The 15,316-nt window shown below is 44.5% G+C and overlaps 1 protein-coding gene and 1 long non-coding RNA gene across 2 annotated transcripts in view; one reads left to right on the top strand and one right to left on the bottom strand.

Annotated features, from left to right (window-relative positions):
- Positions 1-7,018, bottom strand: part of LOC142484958 (uncharacterized) — a 49,799-nt gene extending 42,781 nt beyond the window's left edge. The window contains exon 1 of the long non-coding RNA XR_012798315.1: positions 6,992-7,018. This is a non-coding gene — a long non-coding RNA (uncharacterized LOC142484958). The remainder of the gene's footprint in view (positions 1-6,991) is intronic.
- Positions 7,019-7,602: 584 nt separating this feature from the next.
- LOC142484954 (cytochrome P450 2C18-like) overlaps positions 7,603-15,316 on the top strand; it is a 75,755-nt gene continuing 68,041 nt past the window's right edge. The window contains exon 1 of the mRNA XM_075584206.1: positions 7,603-7,845. Within this exon, the coding sequence (XP_075440321.1) occupies positions 7,666-7,845 (180 nt within the window). The 5' untranslated portion in view covers positions 7,603-7,665. The remainder of the gene's footprint in view (positions 7,846-15,316) is intronic.

The raw sequence follows: 15,316 nt of genomic DNA, 5'->3' as shown, positions 1-15,316 counted from the left end.
AGCAGCCTCCCCCGTGTCAGCGGTATTGCCCGCTGCCACCCCCCCATTTCAGCACCCAACCCATGTATTTCTCTCCTTTCCGTCTCACCCACCTTGCATGTATTTTTCTCCCCTGCTTCTCACTCTTACTCCCTCTTTTTCTCACTCACCCCCTCTCCCTCCGTCAATTACCCCACGCTCACTCATTCCGTCTTCCCCCTCCACAATTCCCACCACAAGATATATCCCGCTTCTCGGCGCTCCGCTTTTCGGCGATCCGCTGATACGGCAACACCGAGAAGGAGGCCGCCATGTTGAATTTAAAATCGCGCATGTGCAGAACAGGCGGGTACGCACGGCGCGCATGCGCAGACCGCCGGTTGCGCGGGTATATATATATATATATATATATATACACATACATACATACATACATACATACATATACACACACACACACACACACACACATATATATTGTTTCTGGCATAGGGGGGCTGTGCGAGCCCATCTGCCGTTTCCTTGATAAATTTTTAATCCCTATTGTTGAAACATTGCCATCTCATCTGAGGGACACATCTGATGTGCTCCTCAGATTGGATCAGGTCGCCCTTGAGGGAGGTACCGTGCTAGCTACATGTGATGTAGAATCACTATACACCATTATCAACCATGGTGATGGTTTACAAGCAGCATGGTACTTTCTATCGAGGGAACGCCTGGCCCCTGAGATGGTAGAATTTTTGTTGGACTTGTTACAATTTATTTTGACCCATAATTATTTTCTTTTTAAGTGCCAATATTTTTTACAAATCAGGGGAACGGCGATGGGTGCGACATGCGCGCCCTCCAATGCCAATCTATTTTTGGGACTCTGGGAAAGGGAGGTTGTTTTTCAGGATGATGTGGATCCTGGGTCAGAGCATGTGATTCTCTGGTCGATATTCTTATCTTCTGGGATGTACATCTCGGGAGTTTGGGGGGTTCGTCGATGGTCTCAACCAGAACTCACTTAACATTAAGCTTACGTCAGTCTCGAGTCAAACATCAGTGGAATTCCTGGATCTCAGGATCTCTCTCAGCGGGGATGAATATATTGAAAGAGATATTTTCCGCAAAATGACTGCTACTAATTCCATTCTTCATGCAAGTAGCAGTCATGTGCCCCATCAAATTAAGGGGATCCCCGAGGGAGAGTTCCTGAGACTCAGGAGAAATTGTTCCACACAAGCAATCTATACTAGAAGAGCCAATGAAATGACATCAAGATTCCTACAACGGGGGTACAGTAGGACTTCGATTAAACGAGCTAGGAGAATCAGTGAGGCCAGGATCCAATCTTCTCTTCTGGTTACAGGGAAGGACAATCGAATGGCACCGGACAAGAATATCAGGTTCATTGCACATAAGACAGGAACTGGCAGTGCTATCGCCAGGCTATCCAGAAACACTGGCATTTGTTGCGATCTGATCTGGATTTATGCCAAATTCTAGGACCAAGAGTGGATCTGGTAAGCTGCAGAGCTCCGAACCTAAAGAATAAATTGGTTCGGAGTCATTATAGTGTCAATAAGGTTACCCATTTCCTCTCCAAAAGAATGTCCCCGGGATTTCTTGCCTGTAAAACATGTTCAGCATGCCAATATATGTTGAATACATCTATCGTCCTCAATACACAGAATTCAAGGACATTTAAGATTAAAATGCCTTTAAATTGTAAGAGTAAGGCAGTAATATACTCTTTCATGTCCTTGTTCTAAAACATATATTGGGATGACGACGCGAGAAGTTCGCTTCCGCATCCTTGAACATGTTAGGAACATCAAAAATGCAGAGCAGGATCTCCTTAGGGGCAAGAAATTAACCACAGTGGCAAGACACTTTAAAATCTTTCATAACTCCAATCCAGGCGTATTATCGCTTTTGCCTTTGATCAGGTTTCTCTGGGGTTACAGGGCAGAGATTTAGAGAGGCGTCTTTTGCAGAGAGAGTGCCGATGGATTTTTACATTGGGCACTCTTCTCCCTCATGGCCTTAAAGCTGCAGTTCAGGCAATATTCTGCATGTGTGTTTTTTTTTTAATAAATCAGTTCTGTAGTAAGAAAAAATACTTTTAGCATTTTCTGTTTAAAAAAAAACAACTTTGAAAGACCAATTTTCTTGTATTCTATTTTAACAAGCATGCTTGTTCCTATAGCAACGATTTACATTCCCCATATTTAAAGATGTCGCCAAACTTTGCCGATCAATAGACGGAGACCGAATTGACCGGCAGCTATGCAGTTCTTTAGGTAATTAGAGATTGCCCACATGAAACTATTGAAGTAAAAAAAAAAAAAAAAAAAAGACTGAACTGCAGCTTTAATGTATATACAGTACAGGTTATGCCATGTTTTTGTAATTTATGGAATGTCCTCTCTTTCTCTCCTCCTTGTATATCCACCAGGGGGTTCGTATATGATATACACTTTTTCAGTATTATTTATTTGTATTAATTTAATTTTAGCTTGCACATTTATTATAAAACAATTTAATCATTATATAATTTATTTATAATTTTATATTTATGGTTGGAATAGTTATGAAAATGTCCCTTAATAAATATAAATAGAAACAATACACTTTCTTATTTTGATATATGTAACACATTTATTCATACATTAAGGAATTTATATCTTTATTATTATATTTATTATTACACAGTTAGGGTGGCTTAAATTGCATAATTTTAATCACAATTTCACATATTTTGTTCTATCTATACGACCTCATAGCCCCTGTGTGTTCCTTTTCTCTCTCTATGGAAGTAACACTAATGTTGAAGAATCTGCACTTCTCTGACACTTATTTGTGCAACGGATTTTTCTTACAATAATTTCTGGAACTTACATTTACTAATTTGTGCTTTCCCCTATCCGTTCTCTGACTCAATCCTTCTAGTTAGGCAAGTTCCCAAGAAGTGAAAATCTTCATAGAAGATGACTCTCTTTCCTGGCGGTGTCGAGCTGTCTGTTCCACTGCCCTGTCCAGAGTGATGCTGTATTCACGTGATGTGGGCGCTGCTGGCTCTGTGATGGCATTCGCGCTAACACAGATTAAATGTGGCTTTGTTTACATTTTGAAACGGAAACTCCCCTGGATGACATAACGGGAGGTGGTTACTTTGCTACAATCACGTACCTCATCATGATGACACGCTATAATCCTCAACAGCTCGTTATATATTCACTGCTATTGCCGGTCCACTCGCGAGACTTCAAGTACAATGTTATATGTGGGCTGTTTTGATTGGAGCAATGCTGGATAAGGAACCAATAGGAACTACTGTATGGTTATATCTCATGCTGGTTAGACCATCTTACCAGTATGTAGCGTCAATATGTTTCTCATGAATCAGCTGTTTATGCCCTCTGTTCACAACCTTATTGGACTACGCTAATTGGTTTTGTGTATTTAAACCCTAACTGGACGCTACTTTATTAAGCCCCTAGAAGAAGCAAAGGGTGCGAAACGCCGTGTCGGGCTTGTCTTTGTGTGTACTCCCCTTGGATCTCCTTCATCGGCTGTGAACTCTTGCTGCAATAATATTACCAATCTTTTGCCTTTCAGACAATCCTAGGACTTTATAACAAGGACATTATATTCATGATGATCTGCAAGTACAGAATACATAATGGCTTTTTATTTCATTAGTGGTGACCTCATGTTATTTATTTGTTTTCTTGGTGACCTCGGTTGTGCTGCTTTGGCAGTTACTATTATCAGTAGTTAATAGTTCACAGCACACAGCTGTTGTAATAATATAATTAAATATTTTTTGACCGGCGGGTCTTTATATATCTCAGGAGTTTATTTTTCCTTTTTTTCCCCTGAGTAGTAAGATTCTGTTTTTCTATATATTTACTTAGGATCACATACATACATATACACACAATCCCAATACATATAAAAATTACCCGAACACCCCCAATACATGTATAAAAATTACCCCAACACCCCAAATACATATGAAAAATTACCCCAACACCTCCACCTGGGGGGGATGCGGTGAGCTGCGGGGTGGGGGGGGGGTGCGGTGTGCAGCTCATGGTGCACAGATTCTGCCGGGGTTGGCGGTTTTGGCCCGTAGGGGGGAGGTTTGGCAGTGCTGCTGGGAGACATCTGTCTCCGGTGCTGCTCCTCCAGCACGCGGGCCTCTCTCTCGCTTACTTCTGGCGCTGCCAACAGGGAGACCCGGCACCGGGTTCAGAGGTTTTTTTTTTTTTTAATTAACTAGCAGCCCTTGTTCCCTGCTGCTGGCGGCCCTGATCGTGGCGTAATGCATTTCAATGGGAAATACCTCGAGTCCGCTTGCCAAGAACGAGGTGATACATTATAACCGTGTTGGCTGCCTGCCAAACTGCAGTATCCGAGTACCGCTACTATTTCAATGAAAAGAGCTTTTGATCACTAAATTGCCGTGGGAACTCGGTTACGGCCAAGTTCACCATCAATTAAAGTTGGTAACTCCGGTTCTGGGGCAGCTAGCAATAACATTATTTTGGCCCCTAGCTCGTGGGGACCCACTCACTTGACCCCAACAGGGTCCGACAGGCAATGGCAGCGAAAAAGGGTCGCGCCCGCCATGAGGGTCGATGCTATTGACCACAATGGCGGAGAAAAGCCGCTAGGTTAAAACGGCTAAGTGTAAAATTGTATAAACTTGGAATCCGTATCTCCGGTTCGGTGAGGGCTAGAGGACTGGGATTCGGCCACCAGGTAGTCACCCCTCCAGCATGGTTGCATGGCCATTCCCAGCCCACTCAGGCTAACTGAACGGAGTATGGTTAACTGTGTAAAGTCTGGTTGCTGCCATTGACTCCAATGGCAGAGTGAAATACACTGATTTCGACTCCAATGGCGGAGAAAACCCCATTGTTCTCTATGGAGAATTAAAGGTAAAAGCTGTAACTCCGGTGGGTTGTACAAAGCTGAGATTTGGCCACCATGTAAAGTCACCTCCGGCATGAGGACATGGCAAAGTTCAGCCGTCTCGGACCCACGGAACAGATTATATTTAGGTATAAAAATTGTGAAATATATCATGTATATCCATGCTTACAGTAATGCCCGCCAAAGTTACTGGCCCATGAGGTATGTTAATGGCCAGGGGGTGACAGTGTGTCTACAGGGAATACCCTGATCAAAGGCTCCCCCATCCTGATTAAGTATTCTAGGGCGGGGAAGAGCAGGACGTGGGTACTTGTATTAAGTGCCATACTTCACACCTCTGGACAGAGTTTCCCGGCCCAGGTACCCAAAAGGCAGACTTTGAGTCGCCAGCTTGTTAGTGTGGGGTGCTGAAAATGGGTCTCTGGCCAGAGTGATGTGTGCATGTGCCAACCACCTGCGGGCAGGTACCTATCTGCTTCCAACGTTAGCTGGCAAACGGTAATTGGGCCCTGGTAATTGTCACCCAATGCCTGAGTCCCAATGTTAGGGATAGAGCCCAAATCCCATATAAACGATTGTAAGCTCTATGCCCATTGTCTTTGTTATTTTACTTGAATGATACCTGATGCCTGATGAACTGCTAACCCGAATCCTGGTTATTTCATTGTCCCCTTCCTAAGTAAGTGTATATATTCCGTTTGTTATTTGTCCAATATTGTGTGTCCACCTGTCTTTTAAGGAATAAAATCTCTTTATTACTGTATATCACAGTCGTATTCAATTCAACCCAGTTTATTTGGTGTATATTATAACCCTGTGGCTACCGTGACACATCCTATGTGACAAAAGGCCTGGGGGGATTCAGTATGAGCCTGGGGTGTTCCCTACCTGTCTTTCTGGGGGGGTTCTGATATCTCCTGTGTGAAGCTTAAGAGTCAAATCTCGAAGAAAGCAGTATAGGTTATTTCTGTGTAGGTATAGGGCAGTTAAGATAAGACAGAGAGAGTGTGGGTGAAAGAGAGAGACGATTAGAGAGAGTGTGGGTGAAAGAGAGAGACGGATAGAGAGAATGGATGACAGAGATAGAGTGGGTGTGGGGGGTGGGTGATTGAATCTTGGGTGGGTGGGTGACTGACACTTGGGTGGGTGAGTAACTGACACTTGGGTTGGTGAATGACTGACACACTTGACTGAAACTTGGGTGGGTGACTATGACTGACTGTGGGTTGGTGTCTGTATTCATTTGCAGACTCATGCACACACACACACTCTCACTCACACACTCTCACACACACACTCACACACTCTCACTCACACTCTCACACACACACACACTCTGACACACACACACTCTCACACACACACTCACTGCTCTCATGCACTCACACATATACTCTCACTCACCCATTATCACACTAACACACACACTCACACACTCTCACAAACTCTCACACACACACAAAGTCAGACACTTTCACACATTCACTCACACACTCCCACACACTCAGACAAACTCACACACACACTCAGACACTCTCTGACATTCAGACACACCCACTAAGACACACACTCTCCCAGGCACACACACACAAACACTCTCTCAGGACACACACACTCACACACTCTCACATTCAGACATAAACACTCAGACACTCTCTCCCACACACTCACATTCAGACACAAACACACTCTCACACAGACTCTCTCACACACACACACACACTCTCACTCAGACACACATACACTCACATTCAGAAACTCTCTCTCACACACACACACACTCAGACTCACAAACTCTCAAACTCACACTCACACTCTCATACACACAGGTGAAAACAGAGCGGGGGAAAATCAGAGCAAGGGGGGGAATTGGAATAGGGGGGAATCGGAACGGGGGGAAATCGGAGTGGGGGGGAAATCGGAGCGGGGGGAAATCGGAGCGGGGGGGGAAATCAGAGCGGGGGGGGAAATCGGAGTAGGGTGGGGGGAAATCGGAGTAGGGTGGGGGGAAATCAGAGCAGGGTGGGGGGAAATCGGAGCAAGTGGGCATGAAGCAAAGGAGGTATGGAGCAGTACGTACCACTTGCTCCTTGCAGGAAAGGCGGGCCTCGCTTTGCCAGCTCGTATAGAGCTTGCTGCAGGTCAAAAAAAAAAAATCCTGGCAGCGCGCCAGCACGGGCAGCCAATCAGGGGGGGAAGTGCCAGCATGGGCCAGCCAATCAGGAGAGGGGGGAGGTTTTTTTGTTCTTTGCAGAGAAGCTGCCTGGCGGATAGCGAGCGCGCTAAATGCTGTCACCCCATGGTGGGGTCACACCGTGGGGGGGAGTAGTGTGTGCATGTATTTGTTGGGGGGGGGGGCATTTTATTCCCCCACAAATATTTTCCATTCCCTAATTCTAATTAAAGTAAGTTTGTCATATGTTAGGTGTTTGTGGGGGTGTAATATTCATGTATGTGTTGCTGCTCTCTGAATATTTTGGACAAAAACATTTTTCATAAAATGGCTCTTTTTCCTTGAAAGTTTGCAGACCACACACACACACACACACACACACACACACACACACACACACACACACACACACACACACACACACACACACACACACACACACACACACACACACACACACACACACACACACACACACACACACACACACACACACACACACACCTGTTGTTTACAAGTCTGAACATTGAACCTTCAGTTAGCCTCCTAGAGAGAAAGGGCAGGCACAAATCATAACAACAATGGAGCTGCCAGGAGCTGGGACGCTTCTCTTGCTGTTCTGTGTTACATGCCTTGTGTCCCTGTTTGCATGGAGGAATGTAAAGTCAAGATTGAACATGCCGCCTGGTCCAACCCCTCTTCCTCTCCTGGGAAACTTCCTGCAGCTGGATACAAAGGATATGGTGAAGACATTTTTAAGGGTAAGTTTGCTGGAGGGTTTCAGTGCAGACACAAGGCTGCATGCATGGAGTAGGAAACAGCACTGCTGACAAAAGGCTACAGAGCAAACGTCTCTGCTGTTTCCTGCTCCATGCATGTAGACTCCTCGAAGGTTGTGAAACCGTTTAGGGCAAGGGTGCTCAACTCCAAATCATCAAGCCCCCCACCATCCCACCATGTCAGGTTTTCTCAGCTTCAGCCAAAGTGGCTCAGTCAAAGGCTGAGCCTCTGATTGAGCCACGTGTGCTGAAGCAGAGATTCAGTCACCTGTGCTGAAGCTTGGATATCCTGAAAACCTGACATGTTGGGGGGGCTAGAGGACTGGAGTTGGGCACCCCTGGTTTAGAGAACCAACACTTCATAGATATAATAATGTGTACAGAGCTTTGCGAACCTGGCAAGTCTCGTCTTAACGTGTAGTCCCTGTACTGTACTCTTTGTGAAGAGCTGAGAACACTTTTGGCGCTTTATAAATAAAGATATACATACACACAAACAGGTAGAGACTGCATACACCCTCTAATTAATAGGGTATTTATAAGACCATGAGATATACTCTAAAGTCGAGAGAATGGTCGGTGCTCTGAGACAATAAGGTTATATACTGTAGCACAATAAAGTAAAAAAGGTCTCAATGAGGAGCACTCAAAATCTCCCCAGAAAATGTAACAAACTTTAATGTCATCAATTATAACAGCATGTTATAATTGATGACACTAAAGTTTGTTACATTTTCTGGGGAGATTTTGAGTGCTCATCATTGAGACCTTTTTGTCTTTTTTTGTGCTATAAAGATAAACATATAAACAGAGTTTTAGCAAACCTCATAGGTCTCTTCTTTATGTGTACAGAGCCTTGCAAACCTCAAGTGTATACTACTATAAAGTATCACAACCTACAATGAATTTACACTTTACAGGAATTATAAGAGTACTAAAACGTTGAACTGGTCTATACTAGAGTTGTACAAAATAACTCTTGCAATATTTTTTGCCAGATTATCGTAACAGTTTGCACCTTTTGCGCAGATGACAATATACAGGCATACCCCACATTAACGTACGCAATGGGACCGGAGCATGTATGTAAAGCGAAAATGTACTTAAAGTGAAGCACTACACTTTTTCCAGTAATCGATGCATGTACTGTACTACAATCGTTATATACATGCATAACTGATGTAAATAACGCATGTGTAACAGGCTCTATAGTCTCCCCGCTTGCGCACAGCTTCGGTACAGGTAGGGAGCTGGTATTGCTGTTCAGGACGTGCTAACAGGTGCATGCGTGAGCTCCCGTTTGCCTATTGGGCGATATGTCCTTACTCGCGAGTGTACTTAAAGTGAGTGTCCTTAAACTGGGGTATGCCTGTACTGTATAAAGGGGTCATATGACCTAATATCATTTACTTCTGTATGGGAATTTGCCATTTCCGTGACATTCGTTGCTGTAACATATCTTTACACAATTCTGCAAACTGCACATTTCAAGTCTATAGGCTATTAATATTAATAATAAACAAAATGCCTGAAAAAGTAGTGTCACAGAGCCTGATTGCCAGCTATTTTAAACCTTTTGGACAAATCCCTGTTGACCATTAATATTTATGATGTTAAAATAAATTCCCTTTCCCTCAAAATAAGTATGAAAAAAAGATAGTAGTGGTGCTCTGGGATTTTAAACAAAAAGGTTAAACAGAGCTATATAACTGCTACAATATTTAAAAGGTTACATAATGCACAGTACCGCTTTTTAAAGCAACAACTGCACACATACTGGCCATCCCTCCCTGCCTAACAGGGAGACTTCGTGACACTGTTTCCTTTTCCAACTGTCTCGGGTAAAAGTGTCCTTCTCCCCTATGTGAGTCAGTGGGAGATGGAGATGTTCTACCTTTACCTCTAAAACAGGTATTACCATTACTTTCACTTGCTACTCTCGTTACAACCCTCTTTAAAGAATGGAACGTTTGGCCCAGGCCACAGGGCAGCTCATTTTCCCTGTATTGTCATTTTGTAAAGCGCTTCATACACGGGTGCTTTATAAATACAATTATACATACATACATACATGTGATTTGGATAATTCTGATCAGATGAAAACATCTACAGAGTATCTGTCCCCGTCCAGATTATTTTCCTACGTAGGTAATGCGTGCACTGAGAAAAAATCACGCTGACACACGTTCAGTATGATAATGTCTGACTTTATTCCTACAGACCACATTCATATATAGAGGCTGCAGTGGGGGATTGTATGCAAAAGGAGCTCTCTCAGGTCTAAAGGTTGTGTGTAAATACACATGTCAGTATCTCATGGGTTCTTGTTGGGTCTTTTCCTTGTATGGTCTTGTTGTTGCAGTTTATGGTCCTGTTATTGCAGGTTTTTTGGACACATCAGCATTTGAGGGGAATTCCTCGGTGCCATCTTCCTTACTTGAAGGGAGGGGTAACTGCGGTAGCCATTTTGAGTAAGGAATCATAGCAAAGTATTACAGATGAAGAAATAGGCATTTTATCCAATCCATCACAGTCCCCCCTTGAAATGTCTATTTCTGAGTCTGTCCCTAGATGTATACTAACTCATCTGTCCAGATGTGCCTGGGAACTTTTTTGTGCTGTACGTTTGACGAGTCATGGCTTGTCCATGACCCCCCTTGCCACAGACTTTGCACATAAGGAAGTCAGATGCTGTCCCTATGGATTTATACTATTGTACTTAACTGGGAGGGACTGTAACGGAGTAAATGGACCATCTTCCAAGAGTGGAGTATCATTATCTGACTGCAGAAAAAGGGTAGGAGTGCTATTGTCAACAGCTTTGGTCATGATCTTTTTAAAACATGGGAGAACATAGCAGACAATAATCACAAACAAAACAAAAATAATAACTATTGCGATGCCTATTTGGGCAAGAATCTTTTGCTATCCCGTCTTTCCTTGCTAGACCATTTTGTGGTCGGTATCCCCAATCTGTTCCCGTGTTCCACCCTACTGCTCCCCAGTAATCACATTTCTGTCCCCAGTAGGAATCCGTTACGCATATATAAGTGGACCTGGAACCGGAATTGCTGTATAGAACACATTGCCAATGTGTTGAGGGGCAGCTGACAATATTACAATAATCAAAGGAGGAGGTAGCTACATGAGTATTGGATGAATTATACCAAAACGTGACTACCCCTTCATGTTGGGTGATAGCAATCTCTTGTGCCCCCCCCTAGACCCAACAAGCAAAAGATATATAGCATCATTTTCCTTCTGAGGTGTCCTCGTTGGGAGCTGGAACCTTCTTGCAATGAGAGGCGTGTATCCAGGTGTTCTTGCCAGCTAGCTTGACTGATGTCGCTGTGGTCAACAGAACTTGGAAAGGACCATCATATCTGGGCTCTAGGGAGTGCTTCCTTACAAATCTCTTCACAAGCACCCAGTCTCCGGGCACGAGTCTATGACTCCCGGTATCTAGATCTGGATCTGGAATAGAAGAAAACACTCGACCATGTATATTGGTTAGTTCTTGCGCTAGGGCAGTTACATATTTCGTCAAAACATCAGACTGCATCTGTAACTGCTGTGGGTAGTAACAACCAAGTTTGGGGGCAGTACCAAACAGTATCTCAAATGGGGATAGAGCATGTTCCCCTCGTGGGGTGTATCGAACACTGAACAAAGCAATGGGTAGACTATCTGGCCAGGGCATATTTGTTTCCTGGGCCATTTTCAACATTCTAGTTTTCAGTGTGCCATTCATTCTTTCTACCTTTCCGCTACTCTGGGGATGATATGGGGTGTGGAAAGCAAGGGTGGTCCCTAGCGCGGACCAAATTTCTTTAGCTAACGTAGCAGTGAAAGCGGGGCCTTGCAAGGTGTTTCTGCGGTGGTTTTTCCACACGTCCTGGGTTACACTTTGCACAAATTGTACATGATTTGCAGAAATTACTAGTCATTGGGGTAATTCCAGGCGCCACATAGTATTTGTCGATCAGTGCATTCATAAGAGTCTTCGAGAGATGTGCTGCTCCATGTGCCCATTGTACCACAGCAGGATACAGTGCCCGTGGCAGACAACGTTTCTTTTTGTATTCATAAATTCCTTCTTGGAGCGATGCACCTCTTTTCTTCCAGCTTTCCTTTTCTTCCTTTGTTGCAGATTCTTGCAACTTCTTCAGATATTCTCGATTTAATGGGAGGTTCTGCATTAACGGAACCATCCTTGTCGTGTCCACTCGATCTTCCACTTCTCGTATCCCGCTGGCAGCTTGTTTAGCCGCAGCATCCGCCAGATGGTTTCCTCTGGCTTCTTCTGTGTTCAGTTTCCCATGGGCTTTACCTTCAGGATGGCCACATGGCTTGGAAGGAGTAGGGCGTCCATCAGAGCTTGTATGGCTGAGCTGTGTTTCACTGGTGTTCCTGCTGCTGTCAGAAATCCCCTGGTTTACCAAATGACGCCAAAATCGTGTGCTACACCAAAGGCATATCTAGAGTCAGTGTAGATATTCGCCGTTTGTCCTTCTGCCAGTTTACACGCTGCAGTGAGGGTTTGTAGTTCGGCTTCTTGTGCAGATGCTGTTGACGGTAGTGTGCTTGCCAGTAGGACCACAGAGTCTGTGGTGACCGCATAACCCATATGGTAGGTGCCTTGTTGATCAGCATATCGAGAACCATCCACAAACAGGATTAGATCTGGGTTCTGTATCGGCGTTTCACTCACCGTGGGCAGATGAGCTGTTTCTAGCTTCATGAGTTCGAAGCAATCATGGGGTAGGTCGACTCCAGCTGTGCTTTATTCTTGTTCGTGTCCCTGCACATCTCCCCCCTCGGGAAGTGGAAGAAGAGTGGAGGGGTTAAGCACTTGGCACCGGAGAAGGGTGAAATTGTCTGGAATGAGAAGCGAGCATTGTAACCTGAGGTGTCTGATTGAGAATAGCAGCAATGTCATGTGGTGCCAGGAGAATGAGGTCATGCCCTAGAACGATATCCGAAGTTTTATCCAGCAGTGCTTGAGCAGCAAAGACAGCACAAAGACAGGACGGTCCACCACAAGCCACAGCATCGAGACGGCTGGAGTAATAACCAATAGGTCGACATCGGCCAGCGTGTGGCTGTGTTAACACTCCAGTTGCATGTCCATTTCATTCTGATACGAAAAGCATAAAGGGTAAATCATAGTCTGGGAGGCCCAAGGCAGGGGCAGAGGATATTACCTGTTTGAGAACAGTGAAATTCTTGGAAGCCTCTGGGGTCATCTGAAAGGGATTTGTTATTAAGACATCGTACAATGGTTGCATCATTTACTGCTCGAAGATCTTGAACCATTCTATACTTATCAGGTTCACCCTTCGCGGTGCGTTTCTTTACAGGGAAAAGAGGGGTATTGCAGTTTACGGGGAAGCGGGGCCCCTTGTTTGAGCTGTACAACAATGGGTGGTACCCTTAGGTGCCCGATATCCTCAGGGCCTGTGGACCATAATTTGGACGGGATCCTATCCATGACAGCGGGTGGTATACTGGCAGCTGAGAGTTTGTCCGCTAATGCCAAAAGTATTGGAAGGGAACAAAGGGCAGAGACATCTGACTCCCAGAGCGGGGAGGTTACATCAATGGTGCCGTCCTCGGAGAATATTATGGAGGCCTGTAACCTGGATAAAACATCAGCGCCAAACAGATTAAGCGGGCAAGTAGAGGAAACTACAAATCGTGCAAATAGTTCAGGGTAGGGACCTATCTGCAGGGGTCGTGTTAATGGGCTAGAGCGCGGTGTGCCATCTACCCCCACACATGAAACATCAATATCAGACAAATAGGAAGGGTCAGGTATGTCTGCAGCTCTAATTACGCTCCTGGCTGCACCTGTGTCTACCAGGAAGGGGGTGAGGTGACATACATTATTGGGGCGCCTTCTACCTGCTTGGGCGTCTGCCCATATAACCTTGGGCAGCGGTCGGGTACTGGGGGCTGTCTGGGGTTAATATTCCAGGTCATGTTTGCCTCCTGTGCAGCGGCCTGTGACTCACTATCTGAGTCAAAACTATAGGGCGCACTGTAGTGGACACTGCTGCTGGGTCTGTGTGCTATTGTTGTGTCAGGGTAGACTTGAATCCCTACCGCTGGGGCAGTGATTGTTTGGGGTGAAAGGGCTGGCATCAGGGGCATTAGGGGCGCAGTCGGGGTGTAATAGGAACCGTCTGCCTGCATCACAGGATATAGTTCTGCTGCATGAACAGTCAAGGTTGGTTTGTCATCTGTGGGCGGGGTAGTGGGTTGTATAGGTGGGGGTGCTGCTGGAGCTGGGAGCGAAGGTAACAAAGGAGTGAGTATAGATAAATCAGTCACACCACAATTAAAACAATCTTCCCTCCCTTTTCTATCTCCTGCTTGGTCCATTTTTCTCTGGACAGCCTTGGTAACATTAAACCAGGCTTCTGCTATCTTCAGCAGGTTGTTATCATTCAAAATTCCTCTCTTTTCTTTCAATATCTTTCGACACATTTCTGGTTGTAACCTGCCTTCTGCTGCAGTAATACTACATACTTTAAACAGCCTACTGGCTTTGTTTTTTCACTTGTTATTATATTAACTTCTGTCCTGGCAATGATAAAATAAATGCAGCGGGACACTTCTGTCCCTCAACAGAATTATTTTGACTCATACTAACGTAAGGTATGTTTCCCTGTGGGATTCAAAAAACACACAAGACGGTGCTCACTGAACTTCTCCCTCCCACAGAAAAAGACCCCTCTTTCTAGTTGCCTTTAGAACAGAAGGAAAAAGAATATTTTCTGGTTTTAAAAGACCCATTCGTGTGGCCAGTACGAATAAACCTTTCAAAAATAAATAAATCTTTACCAGTTACCGGGAAAGCTGCTCCCATTCATTTTCGTTCTGTTCTCTCTCTTTCCGCCACTAGGTGGCAGGCTAAGACTCCTTTCCCTGTCTTACTTGCCTGTGCTCAAATGTTAAAACTGCACCTTTTTTTTTTTTTTTCTCTCTATACTGCAATTACTAGCAAAAATGCCCTGCTTTTTTTTTTTTTTTTCCCTCTTTTTCTTCTTTCCCTTCACTTATAACACTTTATTTCCCTTCCAAATAATATACACAGTATCTAATTGTATCCCAATTCCTGCATATAAACCTTTCATAAAAATAACCCTGAATACTTACTTTCACAACACAATCATATGCCTTGATTATCTATCAGCAAATTCACTTGCCTATTTCTTTCCTATTCACTTTCTTTCTTTCTTACTGCAAAGCGTACGTTAACGCGGAAAAAACAGGAGTTCGGGCAGTTTAACGTCATGGGGTTATCTCCCAAGCACCTATGGGCTATCTCTTCTACTCTCAACAATCCCCACCCGTCCTCATGAATTCTCAACACTAATACACAAACACATTTTGGACATAACATACAACTTGATTACGAGAGAGGGAAAGGTTGTTCAGGGATCAATCG

This window comes from Ascaphus truei, unplaced genomic scaffold (genome assembly GCF_040206685.1).
Source record: "Ascaphus truei isolate aAscTru1 unplaced genomic scaffold, aAscTru1.hap1 HAP1_SCAFFOLD_481, whole genome shotgun sequence".
Classification (NCBI taxonomy): domain Eukaryota; kingdom Metazoa; phylum Chordata; class Amphibia; order Anura; family Ascaphidae; genus Ascaphus; species Ascaphus truei.
This window is presented reverse-complemented; position numbering and strand designations above follow the sequence as displayed.